Below are 22,341 nucleotides of genomic sequence, written 5' to 3' on the forward strand. Positions count from 1 at the left end.
CTACTCAACCATAAAAAGATGAAATATTGCCATCTGCAACAACATGAATGGATCTTGAGCACATTATGCTGAGTGAAATAAGTCAGGTGTAAAAGGACAAGAACCGTATGATTTCCCATTCTTCCTTGCAGCTAAAAGTGACCGTCAGACATAGTTTGGTCATTGGGATGTAAACAAAAGGTGACCTATTTTCAATAAAGAGTCAAAGTCTTGTTGGGAAAGTATTTTGGCTCCAGGCTCTTCCCCTTATTTCCACTCTGAAATGCAGACATAGGGCTGCAGGAGGGATGGTCGGCTTGTGACCATGAGATGACAGGAATGAGGTCAAAGGCCAATGTGCTGAGGGTGAAAGAGTTAATTTAGAGAGTTCTGAAAAAGTTGATTTTGATAGTTTTTTCCAGTGTTCTCATTGCTTCAGAAGAGCAGCCTTTCTGAGACCCTTCTCTGCCATCCCCGCTGACATCCCAACTCATTGGTTTTTCATTTGATAACTTACCTTGGAAAATGTTGTACATGTTCTCTCTCTCTCTCTCTCTCTCTCTCTCTCTCTCTCTCTCTCTCTCCTGTCTCTCTCCACCTCTCATCAATCTCCTTGTTTATTTTATTTTATTTTGTAAAAATATGCTTTTTATTGATTTTGAGAGAGAGAGAGGGAGGGAGAGGAATAGAGAGATAGAAACATGGATGAGAGGAACATCATTGATTGGCTGCCTCTTGCATGGCCCCTACTGGGGATCAAGCCTACAACCAAGGCATGTGTCCTGATCCGGAATCAGACCGGTGACCTCTTGGTTCCTGGGCTCCTTTATTTATTTTAATGGCTGCATGATATACCAATGCATGGGCACTTAACTGCTTTTTAGTTGACTCTCACCAGGCACCTGGGTGGAGGCCACGAATAGAGAGTATGGGACTATCTCCAACACAGCCACTCCCCAGGAGCTTCTGGCAGGATGGAGAAGACCAGAAACACTCAGAACAATTATTCTTCCAAGACAGGATGCTGTGAGTGCTTTCAGTGTTGGACAGTGTTCAATGGTCTCACCTTGATTCTGAGTTCCAGGCCCTTCAAGACACATTTCTTAAATGGTTGGAAAGATAGGCTGGCGGATGTACTCTGCCCCACATCCACGTTGCCCTCCGTGGGTGAGAACTCGAAGTACTGCACCAGGGCCTTGGGGCCGGAGAGCTCTGCCTGGAAGCTGAAGTTGAACTTCCCAGTGTTGATAAAGGTGAACTCACACTGGACACATTCATTCAGCTCCACCTGAGAGACAGAGCACAGAGCAGGATGTTGAGTGAATGCAAACCATGGTTCACCCCTCTGGGATCAGGATATGCAACATGTTGGGGGGAAATATGCCTTGGAAAATAGAAATGGCCGATGATGTCAGCGAGTTGAACATCATTAGATTAATGTGGCCAGATATCCCAGCAAGAGCTTTCAAGTGTTGGGGCCCCTCATATCTGAAGAGTAAGAGGGCCATTTAGTTCTTAGACCTCCCTCGGTAGCCAAACAACCTGCCTATGTGCTTAACACAGCATTCTTCCCCTTCCCTACTGTCTCTCCATCCCTTGAAAAATAAGAAAACATTCATATCAAAATCATACACATTCTGGGGATGGAGCAGCTCCTGGTACCTTTCTGCTCTCCTGGTCTCCCTGGTGTTTGAAACAGAGAGATTCAGCTAATAATAGTCACTGGTACTGCCTTTCCCAGCCAGCGTGGAAACCAAGAGGGAGTAAGGCCCTGTCACACCTTTACCTCATAGAAGTTGACAACGGTCGTCTGATTGGGAGTCAAGTAAGTGATTAAGCCAGTCCTGTCTTTGCACTTGATCTCCGCATTCATAGTGTAGCCCTCAGCCTTGACATTTAAGGTCAAAGGGTGGGCTTTCCTTTTCACATTGCAGATCAAATTAAAGTTCACATCTCCTTCTTGCTTTGGTGTGAAGAAAATGTCAATTTGTAACCTGATTGGGGAAGATGACAGCAGATTAGCTGACTAGGCCACCTGCTACAACCAGCTAAAGAACATGAGCCCAATAGGTTAGCAGATACACTGTGAGGAAAAGGTATTATAACTCCAAATTATGATGAATTTTTTTAAAAAACATCTTTTTATTGATTTCAGAGAGGAAGGGAGAGGGAGAGAGAGAGAGATAGAAACATCAGTGATGAGAGAGAATCATTGATCAGCTACCTCCTGCATGCCCCACCACCTGGGCATGTGCCCTGACCAGGATTTGAATCGTGACCTCTTGGTTCATAGGTCAATGCTCAACCACTGAACAACACCAGCCAGGCCAAATTATGAATTTTGAAGGTTTTCCAGGCAAGGCAAGGCAGGACATTGCTTTATGGATTTACAAATATAGTAGATAGCAAGGAAAAGAATATATATATATAACAGAAAATACTGAAAACAAGGGCTTAAAATTCTCAATACTAAACAATTCATCAGGAAAATGAATAACAGGGAATAAGTAGGACAGAGATGGAATTGTTAATATCTAAGGGATTCTCTTGGCTGCCAGGCCTGGGACTCCGGCCATTTTGGGAGGTTGAAGTCTTGGGGGCCTTCCTATTTCTTTACCTGGACATCGGCGGCAGCCAGCCTTCCATGGGACTTACGACCAGGTTTTCGGTGAAACCTTCAGAATACCGGGAGTTGTCTTGGAAGGCAAAATTGAACCCCTGCTCCTCCCTGTTGATGATCTGCACGGTCTCCCGGGCTTCTCGGCCTGAGGAGGAAACATCAGCCCTCAGGAGCAGCCTGGACCTCGGTGGGAGCAGCCACCTGCCTGCTCCTGCAGTATCTCAGCAGATACTGCTCGACAGGCAAGAGCAAGTCTTCTTCCAAGAGATTCTCCAACTTCTTTTCTTTCCTCTTCCAAGCTCCTCAGCCTTTGACTACCTCTTTCTTCCTTTCGCTCTACAAGTGACCTTCCTCCCCTGAAGGGAGTCCAGCTCTTACTCTAGAACTTGACCCCATCAGTTGCCTGCTCCTGCTAGATGGCTCCTCGGCTCAGTCCCAGCTCTCCGGGGACCTGGCGACACTGCTTTCCCTCCTGGTTCCTTCAGACCCAATGGCTTCCTTCTTTTGCTAATGGGGCTTCACCTTCCCTGATAGGCCCATTAACTCTGCCCATACCTTTGTAAAGCAGGAAGGCCCCCTGCATTGAACGCTTTAAATAAGACCTTGTGCATGTCATGAGTCTTGACAGGGCCCCGACTAATGCATTGCTATCACTATTTTGCTTTTTCTTACTTTCCTTGACTATTGTAGAGAATTTGTTTTTCCACATAAACTTTCGAATCATTTTTATCCACTTCTCTCCCCCCCCGCCTCTCCCCCCCCCGCCCCCCGTAATCCTTTGGGATTGAGGTTACCAGATGAAGCAAACATTTTTTTAGTGTATGTCTCAAATGTTGTATGGGACATACTTATGCTGACATACGGATTCTAAAATTTATTCACTGTTACCTGAAATTCAAATGTAACTATGTATCTGTATTTTACCTGGCAACCCTAGCTGAGATTCTAATCGGAACTTGATTTGCATTTACTTTTGGGAGAACTGACAAATATTCAGATCTTGGTTGGGAGCATTTTAATAAGATTTCTATAGTTTTCTTCATATACGTCATGTGCTTTTCTCGTTATGTTGATCCTTAGATGTTATATAGGTTTGGTCAACACTAAATAGAATTTTTTTTGTTTGTTTCTAAGTGCTTACTACTAAAAGAATGAGACACTATTGATTTTGGTATACTTGTCCTGCATCCAGCCACTTACTAAAAATTACCTTGTTCATTTAGTATTTGTGTTGCTTTTCTCTAGAGCAGTGGTTCTCAACCTTTCTAATGCCGCAACCCTTTAATACAGTTCCTCATGTTGTGGTGACCCCCAACCATAAAATTACTTTCGTTGCTACTTCATAACTGTAATTTTGCTACTGTTAATGAATCGTGATGTAAATATCTGTGTTTTCCGATGGTCTCAGGCAACCCTGCTAGCGGTTCTCGACCTGTGGGTCGCGACCCACAGGTCGAGAACCGCTAGCAGGGTCGCTCTAACAAGCCCTAGCCAATTTGGCTCAGTGGATAGAGCGTCGGCCTGTGGACTGAAGGGTTCCAGGTTTGATTCTGGCCAAGGGCACATGCCCAGGTTGTGGGCTCGATCCCCAGTAGGGGGTGTACAGGAGGCAGTCGATCTATGAGTCTCTCTCAGCATTGATGTTTCTATCTCTCACTCCCTCTCCCTTCCTCTCTGAAATCAATAAACATATATTTAAAAAAATGTTCAACAATAATGAGCAGTCTTGCCTAATTACTGATTTTAACTGATGTGCTTTTTAGTGGTTTATTATCTGACTACTGACCCAGTGCACAGATTCATGCACATTGAAAGGAAATTTATTAGAAGAAATATTTTAATATTGATATTCTTGTCTTGCTAATGAAAATAGGATTCTACTGAGTCTCCTATCTACCTACTCCAGGACTTATGTGAGGATCAAATGAGATGAGGCATGGGAAAACGCTTCACAAACATTTGGTTAAACTGTGAAATGTTTGCGCCTGGCTATAAAGCAAGTCGGGTTCCTGGGCTGAAGAAACTCCAAGGATGCTAGTTGCTAGGGAGAGGAAGCTGGGCGTTGCTATGTGACGTCATTACCCAGCGCCCACAATGACTGTTTCAGGGTTGGGCTGGGCTGTGGGTCTTGGCAGCGTTGGCTGCGATTTGGTAGGCTGATGTTCCAGGGTGGTGGTGGGGCCTGTGTCCCACTTGGGGGAAGCTGAGTGTTGGTTTGTCGGTGCCAGGTCCGCGGTGCCATTTATTTTTAAATGGCCAGTGCGCGTCACAGCAGTTCCTGTGTTGAGCGTCTGCCCCCTGGTAGTCAGTGTGCGTCATAGCTACCGGTTGGATGGACACAGCCTTTTATATACATAGATAACATTTGCCTCTTGATTTTAGTTAACCTTCTTTATTCAAGTATTTTCCTCCATTCCTCTTTTCCTATTAGAGTTTTTGTTGAGAACGTCTGCTGAATTTAGCAATGACTTTTCCGTATGTATTAATATGATCACATGGTTGCTCTTTAAGTGGTTAATGTAATGATTATATTGAAATGCACCAGCCTTGCATTCCTAGATTAATTTCTGTTTGTCTTGCTGTTATTATTCTTATGATACATTGTTCACTTATTTTTGAAAATCTTACTAAACACCACAATTTCCTCCTGCCAACTTATATGTATCTAATGAAAAATGCATGGAAATATTACATATCAAATTATTAGCATTGGATTTCTTTGATGGAAAGGGAAGGATGAGATAGGATGGGTGGGGAGAGATTATTAAGCTTTTCCTTATACTACACTACATTGATTAGCTTACTTTTATAATAAAAAAATCAAACTACTAAAAAATCCTCTGGCTTTAGTTGTATTTTACACACAATTACACACACACACACACACACACACAACACATCCACAAGTATCACCTTCCCACTTCCAAGTAGCATTCTTCATTCTCTCTAGCCTGCTTTATTCTCCTTTATCAGCATCTGACATGCTATATATCTTGCTTTTTTATTTTTGGTAGTTTGCTTCCTGTTCCTAGAATATAATCATCATGAGGGTAGTAACTGTGGCTGTATCTTCTCACAGAAGAGAGCCTAGGTCATACAAGGGGTTCGATAATATTTGTTGAACCAAATACATGCATGAAAGGATGGCAGAGAAATCTGACCACTGTGGCACACACCAAGAAGCAAACAAATATAGCCCATAATATGGGGAACACACGTAGGATGGGGCTGACATGAGGCTCTGGAAATGAAGACAGTCAGTCCAGGCCCTAAAGGAATCTTCCGAGGAGGATCTGCAGCCAGGCTCCTAAATTTCCGTTGGTTATGAGTGCATGGGTTCAGAATATCCTTGGTGGAAATTGGATTGAGAGGTAAATATTTTGTGGCTTTGTGAACAGTGGGAAAGGCCCTCAGGCATGCTTCTGGAAGGCGCCAGGGAAAGTCCCCACCCCAGGCTGCTCCTGGAGCACATGGCGGGGTTGGTCCCACTTCCCTCCCCTATCGGTCACGCCAACTGGAAACGTAAACCACCAGGGCAGCCTTACCAATGAGGAGACAGCTGAAGTTGATGTGGGACTTGTCCAGATTGACCAGAGGGTCAGAGGCTTTGCCTACCAGCAGGAAAGGGACTGTGATGTTGTGTTCGGGGACTGAGAAAGTCCAGAATGCTTCTGTGATTTTCAGCTGCAAAGGCATGAACTGGAAGATAATCTGAGAAGACAGTTTGGAACACAGTGGTAAGAGGCACTTCTGTTTACTTACCCCACATGCCCGTAGAGGCTTGTCGGCACTGGGGTTCTGATGGCTGGTGTTACCAGGTCACCACCACCTTTCTACCTTCTCTGAAGGGCATGCAAGTCTGGCTGTACTGTCTGATTGCCCTGCTTGCCCATAGGTCTTTCTAAGCGGGTCTACACCATCCGCAGCTTCTGTTGGCTAGGCTGCCATATTGGATGACATGCACAAATGGAGAGATTCAGATAGGAATTTGGAATTTTGACTTTTCCCGAGAAGTCTGGGAGAGTTGGCAACCCTGGGCCCACTTGTCTGTGTGGTGGTGATCTGTGCCCGGAGAAGCACTGTGGCCAGCCAGCCAGCTCTGCCCAGCACTCCCTGTCAGGGTCCCCTTGGCTTGCATCATGCATTTGTATGACCTTCCTGGAGGCATCCGAATCCATAATTTCTGTTTCTCGGGTTTGTTTCTGCCTCTAAGATTCCCTGTAGGACTTACAGGACATGGGACCCGCAGATCTATTTTGACCAGCGAGCTCATGTTTCTTTAAGCTGGACCCCCTAACCTATGTCACTGTGGTAACAGTAGGACTGAGACATGGGACATGACTCCAGTGTTCTGTTCTGACTTTTGTCCTGACCAAGTGAAAACACATCTGTGTCCTTTCACTGCTGTCAGTCCCTTGGACAAAAATAACATTGTCCTATAGTGTCCAGGCTCTAGTGGGTGTCCAGCTTCCCTGTCCTGCTTTAATAATCTCAATTTTTAAAACTATAAATACTAAAGATCTGCTTCTCCATTGCCAAACAAGTGAGCTCATGTCTGTCTTGTCCATGAGAACTGCCTAACCTATATAGTAGCTACTCAAAAAACACTTGTGGATGGATGCACCCTTAGGCTGTCCTCCTTAACTCTATCTCTGGTCTACAGCACAATTGTTATGCAGAGAGAGAGAGAGAAAATGATTGAAGTCCTGGGTCAAGTGGTCCTCATTCACACACACACCTCAGCTTTCTTTTCAGGGTGGATGCAGCCCTTCTCTGTAAGGCAGGTGAAGGCTGAAGGGTTCTGGAGACTTTCCATTTCTTCAGAGACCCAGCGGAAGCAGTAGATGCTAGTGGTCGGGTTCAGGATTGTAAACGACCTGGCCAAGGGGGAAGAATTGACAGCAGAGAGTAAGAGGGAGGGTTGAGGATTAAGAGAAACTTTCTCAGGACCTAACTGCCCTGGCTCGGTCCCCCTACATGGGAGCCAGAACTGTTGCAGATACTTTTTTACTGTAGAAATGAAAACCACATCTCATGTGGTGGTCCAACGTATGGCTGGAGCTCCGGACTTTGGAGTAACAATGGTGCCGAGGGCCCTTCTGTCCCAGTGATCCTCTGTGGTCAAGGTGGTGGTTAGAGATTTTATGCCTTCTAAACCCTCCCTGGTGTCAAAACTAAGGAAACTGAATTCAGCTTTCTTACTGTAGCAGCTCTCTCAAGTCAAACCCCAGCATATCAAGCTGCTTCTAGGAACCCATCCAGCTCGAGTCTCTGAATTCTACCTCTGAGTTTTTTAGAAGGATTGACTGATATGAATGCAACTGATGCAAACTGAGGCAACTCACCGGAGATTCTTCCCTCCTATGCCCACACTGTTGAACTCGATCACCCGGGTGTTTGGGTCCAGAGGCCCACCACCAGGCCCTCGGAGATCCGGGTTGCGCCGATGACCAGTGATGTAGTCTGACTCTTTCAGTTCAAAGTGGCAGATAGGCAAGAAGCTCCGCCCTTTTGCTGATATGACTGGGCCTTGCTCTCCAGGTGGTAGGTTGGGAATCCTGAGAGGATATGGTTACTTTTATTTATTTATATTTAGTTTTAGCCAATTGTTGCTTTCTTAGTTGGTTGGAAACGAATATTACATCTACTAAAATATGAGCTCCATGAGCACAGAGGCTGGGTCTATCTTGGTCAACAATATAACCTCAGTGTCTTGACCAGTACACGCTACATAGTAGGTGTTCATTAATTAGTGGTTAAGTGGATGAATGCATGAATAGGCTGAGTATGAGGAGCTTGAATTCTGGTATCTTCTGTGTACTTAAGTTACGTAGGTACTTCCTACACCAGGGTTGAGAAAATCTCCCTGCTGTAAAATGAGCACAGAGGCTTACCCTCTGGCCCTCTCAGAGGCATTTGTGGGATACAGAAAGTGATGCCGAGATCCTAAGAAAGTATCCCGAGCTCCTCGGAGAAAGTGAACTGGATGTGAGCAGACTTTCAGCCCCAGATCCAAGTTGAGGTGGCCCAGGTGCAGGAGGGTCCCTGCAATGTGATTGCAGGAGGCTCTTATGGCTCCTGCCATACTCAGCCATGGTTCATGGGATCCTTCTGTAGTAGTTCTCCATGGAGCTTCCCTGGGAGTGAGTACCACATCAGGGACTTCCATGGCCAGGAGTTACTGGATTGATTGTCTCTACCTGGGTCTGGACCCCATCTCTTCCTTGTTTACCATGCACCAGGTCTGCAACCTCCACCGTCCCCACCACCTAATGCTTGTTGTGCTTATTGTGTGCCAGGCACTGTTCTAAGCTTCAGTGAGTTACCTCATTCAGTCTTAACTCGAACTCTGCAAGGTGCTATTGTTACTTGCATTTTATAGTTAGGGAAACCTGGTATCAGTAAAGGTACAAGAAAGCCTTCCTAGGTTGTCCCAGGACTGGAATCCATCTGGCTGCCAACTATTTTGTTGCCCAGTGGACTTTTGTCTGGGGCCAGGAAGAGAGAAGTGGGGCAGAGGAAGGGTCTAGAGAGGGTTGCTGAGCAACACAAAAGACTCCATTCTCCTTGTTCTCCAAAAGCTGGCGCCTTTGAATCTTTCCAAGGTGAAATGTGGCAAGTTGGGGCTGTGGAGAATGGTGGTAGTGGTGACAGAGAAGAGGGACAGGAGTGGCAGAGCTTTGTCTGGGGAGCACATCTCCTTACTGGCAGAAAATAGTGCTCTCGAAGTCTCCAACCTCCAATGGGGAGAATTTCACTTTGATCTTCTGAGCCTTCCCCACCGGCACAAGGCCGGAGACGGGATCCACAGAGAAGGACAGTGGGGTAGGTTCAGTCCAGTGTTCCACGGCGCTGTCCATGGTGCTGCACTGGCTAAGCAGATCCTTTTGCGAACCTGGGGACAGACAGAGAGCCAGTGACATTGCATTTGCAGTGGGAGGACAAGGAGAAGGCATCCCACTCACAGGTCCTTAGGGCCCCTCTGTAGGGTCTTCTCGCAGATATAGTTAACTTTAGGCTCTAGGGGTAAGGAATTGACTCCTAGCTCTCACAGGTGACTCGTGAAAAAAATATTGTCATTAATTCCATCAAGTTTTTAAATTTGTTTCCTTTTGGTCCAAGGGAGTGGGTCAAGTAGATACCTGTGGGTCTTGTGCCTTAAAAAGAATGGGCAGTGAACATAGTTTTTGGAGAACCACTGTTTTAAAGTAGGAGTTCACAATCCAGGGCCCACGGAAAAGGGCCCACTTGGAAGGTCTGGGAATCTGCAATATTGAAGCAGGAATAATGGATATTTTCCTGCCAAGTGCTGGGTCCCTTTTTAAAGTGCTTCACGTGCATCAGCTGCAAGTTGGGCAAGGTATGTAATTTCCTGGGGAGACAGCTCTTAGCTTTCACCATTGTCTCCAAGGATCTGTAATCTCCTAAAAGGTTAAGATCTAAAAGAGAAAATCCCTAGGGATCTGAGCTGGGATGCTGACCTTGTGAGGGGCGGGGGTGGGCAGGGGCCAGGCCCCAGGAGGGCAGAGGTCAGCTCTTGAGTTTCTCGGGCCCCATTGGCTCTACAGACATCAGGAAGCATTGGCTCTGCTCCTCCATAGCTCTTTGGGAGGGCCGATGGAGCAAGGCTCTTCTACTAACCGGGGACTCTGCGCACACCCTTGGTTTTTCCTGCCATCGCATTTACCGTGGTTATCTGGCATTGCAAAGCTGACAGTCTTTGCTGTCTCTTCCGAGATCCAGTTGAATTCCAGCTGCACACTTCCTGTATTAACCAGCTCCAACCTGCACACAGATGGGGGAACGCATTTGAGAAATGTGCTGCAAATGATTTGTGTCTTGTCGGCACATCCGTCATCTACACTGCTACTTTTCCCTTTAGGTCAAGCCATTTTGCTTTTAAAATATTTCTTCAAAAGACAAGTTTTAAGCAACGTTATCTGAAATCAGGCATTTGATGTACCAATGACATTTCCTTCCAAAAACACAAAATATATGCATAGCCATTGAAAGTGAAAATATCCACGTTTAGCCCTTAAAGTCATCCTGCATACCCTTGGCACTTTATGCAATGAACTCTCAGCATGCGTCATGGTAATCCTGAAAAATTCCCAGGAGAGAGGAAACAAAAGTCTATTTCACCTGACAGTACCTTCCTGGGGTGCAAATTCCATAGTCCCTTCCCTTCCTGAATCACTTCCCGCCAGAAACAATGCCCCTGTCCTCAGAAGCCATCTGACCCCTTCCTGAGATGCTTTCATGGCTGAGATATTTGTCTCAAATTCTGAACCAGTGGAGCTTCTTCTTGCCTCAAGTTTCTCTGCTCTAAGACAAGAGGTGGGAGAGAGAAGCTTTTTCTGGAACCACTATTAAACTTGATCATAGACAGTGACAGCAGGAGGATGAGGTCTTGATACAAGAACATGATTGTGGCCCTGGCTGGTTTTGCTCAATGGTTAGAGCATCAGCCCACGGACTGAAGAGTCTCAGGTTTGATTCTGGGTCAAGGGCATATATCTCAGTTGTAGGCTTGACTCCCCTCCCCCAGCCCCTTGGCGCATGCTGGAGGTAACCAATTGATGTGTCTCTCACATCAATGTTTCTTTTTCTCTCTCCTCCCCTCCACTCTTTCTAAAAATCAATGGAAAAAATATGCTTAAGTGAGGATTGAATAAAAGAGAAAGAAAATGATTGTGTAAGAGAAAGAAACAATGCTCTCCTGGTTTTAGGGGAGGAGGTCTAGGATGGGTTTAGGGATTAGATCTCTATTATCCCATCCAGGTAGACCAGCAGGCATGTCTGAAGTCAAGTGCTTTGACTTCAGGGGCTTATATTCACGGTGTGAATGCGTGAGTAGTGGCCTTCAGCCTAAAGGAAGTTTTTATAAAGTGGAGGAATCTTAGTGGCACAGAGTAGTCTTCACAAAAAGAATTCTGGGTTTAGGTAAAGGGCCAGAGAGTAAGATTTTTTGGGCTTTGCATGCAGTAGGTCTCTGCAGCCATCCCTCACTCTGCTATTGTGCAAACACAGCCACGGACGATGCACAAACGAATGGGCACGGCCTTGTGCCAACAAACCCAATTACAAAAATAGGTGGCTGGCTGGCTTGGGCCCATGGGCATAGCGTGCGGATCCCTGCTTTAGGTGCAATGGGCACCAGCAGAAGATCCCACTCCTTTCCTTGTGCCGTTTGCTGCTATAATAACTTGAGAGGACACTTCTAGTGCACCAAATGCAAAGTGAGTTGAACAAGTTAATTACTAATGTTTACAAAGTAGAAATGTCAGTGGTTTTCATTCTTGTTTTTGTAATTCTCAAAGATTAGTCACAGCCCTTTCTAAGCAGAGAGAGCTTAGAAGGCCTTTTTTTTTCTCACTTCTTCACTGGGCTACCTTCTATCTGGTCTCCAAAATTCAGCTGGGGCACCACTTTGTCTGGGGAGCCTTCCCTGACACTCTGTCTCTCCCATGTTGGTCTGCTTTAGGCACTCTTTTATTAAAAAATATATTTTTATTGATTTTTTACAGAGAGGAAGGTAGAGGGATAGAAAGTTAGAAACATCGTTGAGAGAGAAACATCGATCTCTGCACACTCCCTACTGGGGATGTGCCCACAACCAAGGTACATGCCCTTGACCGGAATTGAACCTGGGACCTTTCAGTCCACAGGCCAACACTCTATCCACTGAGCCAAACAGGTTAGGGCTGCCTTAGGCACTCCTACTGCCTACACAGGACACCATGCTGCAGCTGCCATGATACCTATTCCTATTGTCACCTATTCCCCTACTCCCCACCCGAGACTATGAACTCTGAGAGCAGGACCCATGGCATCCTTGTATCCCTGCGTCTGAGTGTGGGTGAAGGGTTAATATAACCCTTTCTCCTCTAAGGACAATTCTGACTTTGAACTAAATTTCTAGCTCAGTTTCCCTGGAAAATAAAGGAGAAATGCCAGCGGTGTTACCCCGCTTGGCAAACTGTAACTGGTCTGGAGGAATGATGATTATCTGGAGGGAAGCTATAGCTGTGGGGTTCTCTGAGTACAGTGACTCTTGTAACTGGGCATGTCCCCTGCAGGGATCCTGGAAGCAACACCTATGGAGTAGTCATGAGAAATGTTGCTTCTGTTGGTCACGGGGCTTCTTAGCTAAGGATGGACCCTATCCCCGCTAGCGTGGATATTTTCTGAGCTGTCACCCGGGGCCCCACATAGTTCTTAGGTGGTGGTATGGACTCTTCCCACTGAAGCTGATCAGCTGATGCCAGTTTCCTGCCTATATCTTGATTTCAAGTGTAAACTTCAATTGCTTTGTGGGTCTGAGTATTTCATTGGAGCCACGAAGACACTCTGGTGCATGTGACAGGTGACGCCTGGTATATGCTGTCGTAGACACTGAATGCATGTTTGATTAAGACTGAGTGAATGATGAGATGAAAGAACGTTGAGTGCTGGGAGGCTTTTGATGACTCACTGAAACACTCGGGTCTGGTAAACTAGCGTGTCCTTAAAGCGCACATCGCTCGTCTGGCACTGGTAGGACGCGAAGTTCACGTTGGCGCTGATCTGAAGCATCAGCTCTCGGTAGTGCTCTTCCAGTACTGAGTGCGCAGGCTCAGGGTCCGTCTCTATCACCTGTAACAAAGGCAGCCGCGCCCTCAGTGATGCACAGCCAGCTGTCACAGGGACACCATGGGGAATAACAGCACACTATTCTACACTGCAAATTAACACCGATTCGGAAAGTCATGTTCCAGAATAAAAGGTTAAGGCAAACCTAAAATGACTCATAAATGGGAAGGAAATGAGAAATTACTGAGGGCATCAGAACTGCACAGAGATGAGTTTGGGGTCAGACAGACTCCAAAGAAGGTACAAGGAAGAAAATCATAAAGATAGGAACAGATATTAATAAAATAGAAAATAAATCTAAAACAGAAAGGCCCAACAAAGCCAAAAGTTGTTTGAAAAGATTTGAAAGACTTTTGATGAGATTGATCAGGAAAAATACAAATAACCAACATCAGAAATGAAAAAGGGGACATTATTATTGATCCTACATATTTAAACATATGGTAAAAATATTATGAATAATTTTATGGAAATATATATGAAAACTTAGTTGAAGGGCAAATTCCTAAAAAATAATTTAATAAAATTGACCCAAGAACAAATAAAAAAATCTAAAGAGTCCTAATACTATTAAAGACACCAAATGGTAGTAAAAAAATCTTAAAGACCTAAGTAAATAGAGTGACATACCTTGTTAATGGAAAGGATGGAATAATATTATTGTCAATTCTTCCTAAACTGACTTATAGGTGCAATCCAATTCCAATGAATTTTCTATTTTATAGTGTAGTTGACCCTTGAACAATATGGGGGTTAGGGGCACCGAACTCTGTATAACTTTGACTCCCCCCAAACTTAACTATGAATAGCCTACTGTTGACTTTACTAGTAACATTAACAGTCAATTAAGACATATTTTGTCTGCTATATCTATTTTTTTTCTTTCCATTTTTTTTTATTAAGGTATTATATGTGTACATATCTTACCATTGCCCCCCCCCACCCCACTCCCATATACGCCCTCACCCCCCAGAGTTTTGCGTCCATTGGTTATGCTTATATGCATGCATACAAGTCCTTTGATTGATCTCTTATCTCCCCCATCTCTCCCTAACCTTCCCCCTGTAATTTGACAGTCTGTTTGATGCTTTACTGTCTCTGTATCTATCTTTTTGTTCAATTTTATAATGTTCTTTATTATCCATAAATGAGTGAGATCATGTGGTATTTTTCTTTCATTGACTGACTTATTTCACTTAACATGATGTTCTCCAATTCCATCCAGGTTGCTGCAAATGATGAGAATTCCTTCTTTTTTATGGCAGCATAGTATTCCATTGTGTAGATGTACCACAGTTTTCTGATCCAGTCATCTGCTGACGGGCACCTAGGCTGTTTCCAAATCTTAGCTATGGTGAATTGTGCTGCTATGAACATAGGGGTGCATATATCCTTTCTTATTGGTGTTTCTAGTTTCTTCGGATATATTCCCAGGAGTGGGATTACTGGGTCAAATGGGAGTTCCATTTTCAGTTTTTTGAGGAAACTCCATACTGTTCTCCACAGTGGCTGCACCAATCTGCATTCCCACCAGCAGTGCACGAGGGTTCCTTTTTCTCCGCATCCTCGCCAACACTTGTCGTTTGTTGATTTGTTGATGATAGCCATTCTGACAGGTGTAAGATGGTACCGCATTGTTGTTTTGATTTGCATCTCTCAGATAATTAGTGACGTTGAGCATGTTTTCATGTGTCTCTTGGCCTTCCTTCTGTCTTCTTTTGAAAAGATTCTATTTAGGTCTGTTGCCCATTTTTTTATTGGATCATTTATCTTCCTTTTATTAAGTTGCATAAGCTGCCTGTAGATGTTGGAGATTAAACCTTTATCAGTGATGCCATTTGCAAATATGTTCTCCCATGTAGTGGGCCTTCTTGTTGTTTTGTTGATGGTTTCTTTTGCTGTGAAAAAGCCTTTTATTTTTATGTAGTCCCATTTGTTAATTTTCTCTTTAGCTTCCACTGCCCTAGGAGCAGTGTCAGTGAAGAATTTCTTTTGGCATATGTCTGAGATTTTGCTGCCTGTGGATTGCTCTAGTATTTTTATGGTTTCCCGTCTTATGTTTAAGTCCTGTATCCATTTTGAGTTTATTTATGTGTATGGCGTAAGTTGGTGATCAAGCTTCATTTTTTTGCATGTATCTGTCCAATTTTCCCAACACCATTTATTGAAGAGACTGTCTTTATTCCATTGTATGTTCATGCCTCCTTTGTCAAATATTAATTGAGCATAGTGGTTTGGGTCAATATCTGGATTCTCTATTCTGTTCCATTGATCTATATGTCTGTTCTTGTGCCAGTACCAGGCTGTTTTGAGAACAGTGGCTTTGTAATACAGCTTGAAATCTGGTATTGAGATCCCTCCTACTTTATTCTTCTTTCTCAGGATTGCTGTGGATATTCGGGGTCTTATTTTATTCCAGATGAATTTTTGGAGAGTTCTTTCAAGGTCTGTGAAATATGCTGTTGGTATTTTAATAGGGAGTGCATTGACTCTATAGATTGCTTTGGGTAGTATGGACATTTTAATGATGTTGATTCTACCAATCCATGAACATGGTATGTTCTTCCATCTGTTTACGTCTTCCTCTATCTCTTTTTTCAGTGTCCTGTAGTTTTCCGTGTATAGGTCTTTTACCTCCTTAGTTAAGTTTATTCCTAGGTATCTTAATTTTTTTGGCGCGATGGTAAATGGGATTGCCTTTTTAGTCTCTCTGTCTGTAAGTTCACTATTGGTGTATAGAAAGGCCATAGATTTCTTGGCGTTAATTTTGTATCCTGCTACATTGCCGAATTCCTTTATTAAGTCTATTAGTTTTTTGACGGAGTCTTTTGGATTTTTTATGTACAATATCATGTCGTCTGCAAATAAAGACAGCTTTACTTGTTCTTTTCCAATTTGGATGCCTTTTATTTCTTCTTCTTGTCTAATTGCAATGGCTAATACTTCCAGTACTATGTCAAACAGGAGTGGTGAGAGTGGGCATCCCTGTCTTGTTCCTGTTCTTAGGGGAAATGTTTTTAGTTTTTGTCCATTGAGTATGATGTTTGCTGTGGGTTTATCATATATAGCTTGTATTATGTTGAGGTATGAGCCTTTTATTCCCATCTTGTTGAGAGTTTTTATCAAGAAAGGGTGTTGGATTTTGTCAAATGCTTTTTCTGCATCAATTGATATGACTATGTGATTTTTATCTTTCAATTTGTTTATGTGATGTATCACGTTTATTGATTTGCGGATATTGTACCATCCTTGCATTCCTGGGATAAATCCTACTTGGTCATGGTGTATGATCTTTCTGATGTACTGCTGGAGCCGATTTGCTAGAATTTTGTTGAGGATTTTGGCATCTATGTTCATGAGGGATATTGGTCTGTAATTCTCTTTCATTGTGTTGTCTTTATCTGGTTTTGGTATTAGGGTGATGCTGGCTTCATAGAATGAGCTTGGAAGTGTTCCTTCCACTTGAATTTTTTGGAATAGTCTGAGGAGGATAGGTTTTAGTTCTTCCTTGAATGTTTGGTAAAACTCTCCTGTGAAGCCATCAGGCCCCGGGCTTTTGTTTGCCGGAAGCTTTTTGATGACTGCTTCAATTTCGTCCATAGTTATTGGCCTATTGAGCTGTTTTGATTCTTCTTGATTGATTTTTGGAAGGTTATATTTTTCTAGGAATATGTCCATTTCCTCCAGGTTGTCCAGTTTGTTGGAATAGAGTTGTTCGTAGTATTTTGTAACAATCCTTTGTATCTCAGCAGGGTCTGTTGTTATTTCACCTCTTTCATTTCTGATTTTGTTTATTTGGGTCCTCTCTCTTTGCTTCTTGGTGAGCCTGGCTAGAGGTCCATCAATCTTGTTTATCCTTTCAAGGAACCAGCTCTTGGTTTTGTTGATCTTATGTATTGTTTCTTTGGTCTCTATGTCATTTATCTCCGCTCTGATCTTTGTTATTTCCTTCCTTCTGGTTACACTGGGCTTTTCTTGCTGCACTTTTTCTAGCTCTTTGAGTTGTAGGGTTAAGTAATTTATTACCATTGTTTCTTGTTTTTTGCAATAGGCTTGTAGAGCTATGAACTTCCTTCTCAAGACTGCTTTCGCTGTGTCCCATAGATTTTGGATTGTTGTGTTTTCATTGTCATTTGTTGCCATGATGTTTTTTATTTCTTCCTTGATCTCTCTGGTGACCCAGTCCTTGTTTAATAGCATGCTGTTTAGTCTCCATGTGTTTGATTTCTTTGGATTGTAGTTATTGTAGTTGATTTCCAGTTTTATGCCACTGTGATCTGAGAAGATGCTTGATATAATTTCTATCTTCTTGAATTTGAAGAGACTTTGCCTGTGACCCAGCATATGGTCTATCTTTGAAAATGACCCATGTGCACTTGAGAAGAATGTATATTCTGTGGCTTTGGGGTGAAATGTTCTGAAGATGTCAATTAATTCCATCTGGTCTAGTGAGTCATTTAGGATTGCTGTTTCTTTGCTGATTTTTTGTTTAGAGGATTTGTCCAGTGGTGATAGTGGGGTATTAAAGTCTCCTACTATGATTGTATTGCTATTAATCTCTCCCTTGATATCCTCCAGGAGTTTTTTTATGTATTTGGGTGCTCCTATATTGGGAGCATATATGTTTACCAGAATTATTTCTTCTTGTTGGATTTCTCCCTTTAATATTATGAAGTGGCCTTCCTTATCTCTTGTTATGGCATTTACTTTGAGGTCTATTTTGTCAGATATAAGTATTGCTACCCCTGCTTTTTTTTCATTTCCATTTGCCTGAAAGATATTTTTCCATCCCTTCACTTTCAATCTGTGTGAGTCTCTTGTTCTGAGGTGGGTCTCTTGTAGACAGCATATACATGGGTCGTGTTTTTTTATCCATTCAGCTACTCGATGTCTTTTGATTGGAGCATTTAGTCCGTTTACATTTAAAGTTATTACTGAAAGGTATTTGTTTGCAGTCATATCTATTTTTGTGTCTGTATTCCTTCTTACCTGTTTATTTCTTCTTTTTACAGTATTCCCTTTAGCAATTCTTACATTGCTGGTTTGGTGGTGATAAACTCCCTGAGGCTTTTTTTGTCTGCAAAGCTCCTGATTTCCCCTTCAATTTTGATTGATAGTCTTGCTGGATATAGTATTCTTGGATTCAGTCCTTTGCTTTGCAACACTTTGTATACCTCCTTCCATTCACTTCTAGCTTGTTGTGTTTCTGATGAGTAATCATTTGACAATCTGATGGGTGTTCCTTTGTAGGTAACTCTCTGTCTCTCTCTTGCCGCCTTTAGGATTCTCTCTTTATCATTTATATTTGCCATTGAAATTATGACATGTCTTGGTGTGGGTCTTTTGGGGTTGATCCTGCTTGGGACTCTCTGTATTTGCGTAACTTTTATCTTTCCCATATCCGGGAAGTTTTCTGTCATTATTTCTTCAAATAGATTTTCTAATCCCTGCTGCTCTTCTTGTCCTTCTGGCAGCCCTATTATACGCATGTTACTTCGTTTCATGTTGTCCCGAAGCTCCCTTAGGCTTTCCTCCTGCTTTTTAATTTTTTTCTCCAATTGCTGTTCAGCTTGAGCTTGTTTCTGTACCTGATCTTCTAACTCACTAATTCGGTCCTCTGCTTCTTGTAGTCTACTGTTGAAACTTTCCATGGTGTTTTTTATTGTAGCTATATCACTTTTCATTTCTTCCTGATTCTTGCATAAGTTGTTGATTTTCTCATCCATCCGTTGTATAAATTCCATGACCATTACTCTGAACTCCTTTTCGGTCATGTTGCAAGCTTCAGTTTCACTAATTTCCTTTCTTGGCGACTCCACATTTTCTTTCCTCTGTGAGATATTTCGTTTCCCCATTCTGGCTATTACCAGAAAGCTCAAGTTTCCGTTTGCGTGGACCTGGGCCGTGTGCTGTGGGGACTTTGCTCCACCCGAGTTTCACTGGAGTGCTCTGCCACTAGGACGTGTGGCTGCCTTTGGTTGGTGGGAACCAGACTTGCCCAGGGTCAGTGTCCCCAGTGTTCTGTGTGGTCTCGTGTGCACACTTGGAATCAGGGGCCCTGTCTGCACCACACTGTTGGTATGCGCCGAAAATGAGATCCTTAGGATGTGCCAGGAGTCAGAGTTTCCCTGTGTCTGCACCAAGACTCGAGTGTCAAAGTCTCTGTTGCCTTGTGAGGTTTCTCGTTGAGAATCAGGGTCCCTGTGTGTGCATGCACCAACAATTGGGGTCGCTGGCTCTTAGTGTGAATGCGCTGTGAGTCAGGGATCCCAGGCAGCTGTGTCCGGCGTGCCAAATTCCCTGAAGTGGAGCTGCGTCCTGTGTGTGCTCTCTCTACTGAGCCAAACCGGCTAGAGCGCACATTCTTAAAATCCTGAAGGTGAGCTGACTCTGTGGTGCACTCTCCCAAAGTCTCGGAAGGGGGGCGGAGTCCGTCCTGCGCGCCAACTTCCCCGAAGGGAAGCCCTTCTGTGCACGCTCTAAGATTCCCAGAAGGGGGAGCTGTGACCCGCAAGCCAAATTCCCCGAAGGGGAGCCCTCTGTGCGCACTGACAGATTTCCCCGACCGGGAGCTGCTTCTGTCCCGTGCCGCGCCAAATTCCCTAGTGGGGAGCGCGTCCCTGCGCAAAGCTCGGCAGCTTGGGCGAGGGGCGGGTCTATCAGTTACTATGGCGCTCTCCTCGCGCCTGTGAGCGCTCAGCAGCTTGGGGGAGGGGCGGGTCTATCAGTTACTATGGCGCTCGCGTGCCTGCTGGGAGTGGGGTAGGCTCTTTGACTCACGGAATTCTGCTGAGAAGTCTGGATTCTTGTTTGTTGGTCTGAAGCTGTGATAGCAGTTCTCTGTGCCCAGTGGCTGCAGGGTCCTGGTTTGTGTCAGAAGCCAGGATCCGCGTCTCAGGCAGCTCTGTTTCCCAAGATGGCGTGGTCTCCGCGTCCGCACCAGCCGCTGAGAAGTGTCCGCTTTGTGCGCGGGGCTGCGCCATCTAGGACTGCCCAGTTAGGGAGCCCCTTGGAAGACGTGCAGAATCTAACTGACCCTAGCTCACACACACACACACACCACACACGTCTACACTCTCCTCTATGGGTTCCTCACTCGCACTCTCTCCCTACCTTCCTGCCGGTCGCCATCTTTTTTTCCTGCCTCTGCTATATCTATTATATACTGTATTCTTACAATAAAGCAAGATAGTGAAAAGAAAATGTTATTAAGAAAGTCACAAGGAAGAGAAAATACATTAACAGTATTTATTGAAAAAAGTCTGTTATATATATTGCTGTAAGTGGACCCACACAATTCAAACGCATGTTGTTGAAAGGTCAGTTGTACTTGGGAAATGGATTCCAAAATTATTTTGAAAAATAAAGGGCCAAGAATAACTAAACAGAACAAAACAGTATGGAGGAGGGACTTCCCTTCCAGATATCAAGGCTGATTATGAAGCTACAGTAATTAAAGAAGCGTAAAACTGGCACAGGGGTAGAAAAATTGGCAATAGACTATAGAGACAAGAAATATCTAGGCACATATGAAATTTAGTTGACAAGGGAGTCATGGCAGATCACAAAAGAAGTGCTGGGCCAAAAAGGGATTTGGCAAGATTAGTTATCTAGATGGAAAAATATAAAATTGGAACCTTGCCTCATACCATAACATACAGGTGGGACACACACACACACACACACACACACACACACACACAAAGTGATTATTTTCTTCACTGTTATAGAAAGGTTTTAAAAACAAGACACAAAATAAATAATCATAAAGGGAGAGATGAACATTTTTGTTCACAAAAAGATAAATTAAAGAAAGTGAAAAGATAAGCTAAAATTTGGTGAAGATGTTTGCAGACAAAAATATAAAAGTAGAGTTTATAAAAAATAAAATGACACACACAAAGGACAAGCATCATAGTTAAAAAATTGGCAAAAGGCATTTACAGAAGAGATAACTTGTATGGCCAATAATCACATGAAGAAGTATTCAACTTTAGTGACTGGGGAAATGCAAAGGCCCAAAATGAACCTATTTCCTTTTTTTTTTTTTAAATCCTCACCTGAGGATATGTGATATGTGCTACTGAATTTTTAAAGAAAAAGAAGGGAGAGAAAGAGAGAGAAACATCAATCAGTTGCCTCCTGAACCTGCCCCAACCGGGGAATGAACCTGCAACCTTTTTAGTGTATGGGATGATGCTCCAACCAACCCAGCCACCTGGCCAGCTCTATTTCCTATTCATTTCAATGATAAAAATAAAAAATCTCACAATGCCAAATGTTGGAGAGATCATAGATCAATAGGATCTCTTTGCTAGTAAAAATATAAGTTGGTACAGCACTTTGGAAAAACATTTGGGAGTTACCCTGGAAAGTTGAACATTCATATATCCTATGGTTCAGCAATTCCACTTCTGGAAATATAAACTCTTTCAAATGGATACAATGTGACATGAATAATAATGCTCATAGAAACACAGTCCATACTAGAGAAGCCCCAAATAGCTTTCAAAAGAAGAATGGATGGTAAATAATAATGGAATTTTATATAGTAGTAAAATGAGTGCACTACAGCTACATGCCACAATATGGATAAGCACATGCAACAACCTTAAAAAAAAAAAAAGTAAAAACCTACAATTAAATGTTTAGTTGCATAGATTAAAAAAGAAACAAAAGACAAAACTCAAGAGAATGAGCAAAAAAGACTCAGGATGGGAGGAACCAAGATGGCAGCAAAGTTAAACAACTAAACTGCCGCCTCGCACAACAATTTCCAAAATACAACTAAAAGACAAAACGTCTACCACCCAGAACCACGGGAAAGCTGGCTGAGTGGTAGATTTACAACTAAGGAGAGAAAGGAGCACAAACGCTGAAAAGCTGAGAAGTGCGCCCAGCAATCATTGTTTCCTGCGCTGGAGTGCAGGATGCAGGGACTTGGAAATGAGGAAAGGCAGAGACGGCTGACGGCAGCCATCGCCGTTTGCCATGCCCTAGCCTAGTGACACCCTGAGACCCTGCCCCGCCCTGAGACCCCGCCCTGCACATTCTACAAACCCGCCCAGGCTCCATACAGCGACTTTTGCATATAAATGGCCTGTTCTGTG

The 22,341-nt window shown here is 43.6% G+C and overlaps 1 protein-coding gene across 1 annotated transcript in view; it reads right to left on the reverse strand.

Annotated features, from left to right (window-relative positions):
- The window catches only part of HYDIN (HYDIN axonemal central pair apparatus protein), a 352,840-nt gene that overhangs the window by 23,318 nt on the left and 307,181 nt on the right, over positions 1–22,341 (reverse strand). The window contains exons 65-73 of the mRNA XM_079759605.1: positions 13,074–13,234; positions 10,287–10,384; positions 9,305–9,494; positions 7,945–8,157; positions 7,338–7,476; positions 6,145–6,310; positions 2,597–2,744; positions 1,766–1,973; positions 1,046–1,267 (exon numbers count right to left, since the gene is read on the reverse strand). Of these exons, the coding sequence (XP_079615731.1) occupies positions 1,046–1,267; positions 1,766–1,973; positions 2,597–2,744; positions 6,145–6,310; positions 7,338–7,476; positions 7,945–8,157; positions 9,305–9,494; positions 10,287–10,384; positions 13,074–13,234 (1,545 nt within the window). The remainder of the gene's footprint in view (positions 1–1,045; positions 1,268–1,765; positions 1,974–2,596; positions 2,745–6,144; positions 6,311–7,337; positions 7,477–7,944; positions 8,158–9,304; positions 9,495–10,286; positions 10,385–13,073; positions 13,235–22,341) is intronic.

Source organism: Cnephaeus nilssonii (genome assembly GCF_951640355.1).
Source record: "Cnephaeus nilssonii genome assembly, chromosome: 20".
Lineage (NCBI taxonomy): Eukaryota > Metazoa > Chordata > Mammalia > Chiroptera > Vespertilionidae > Cnephaeus > Cnephaeus nilssonii.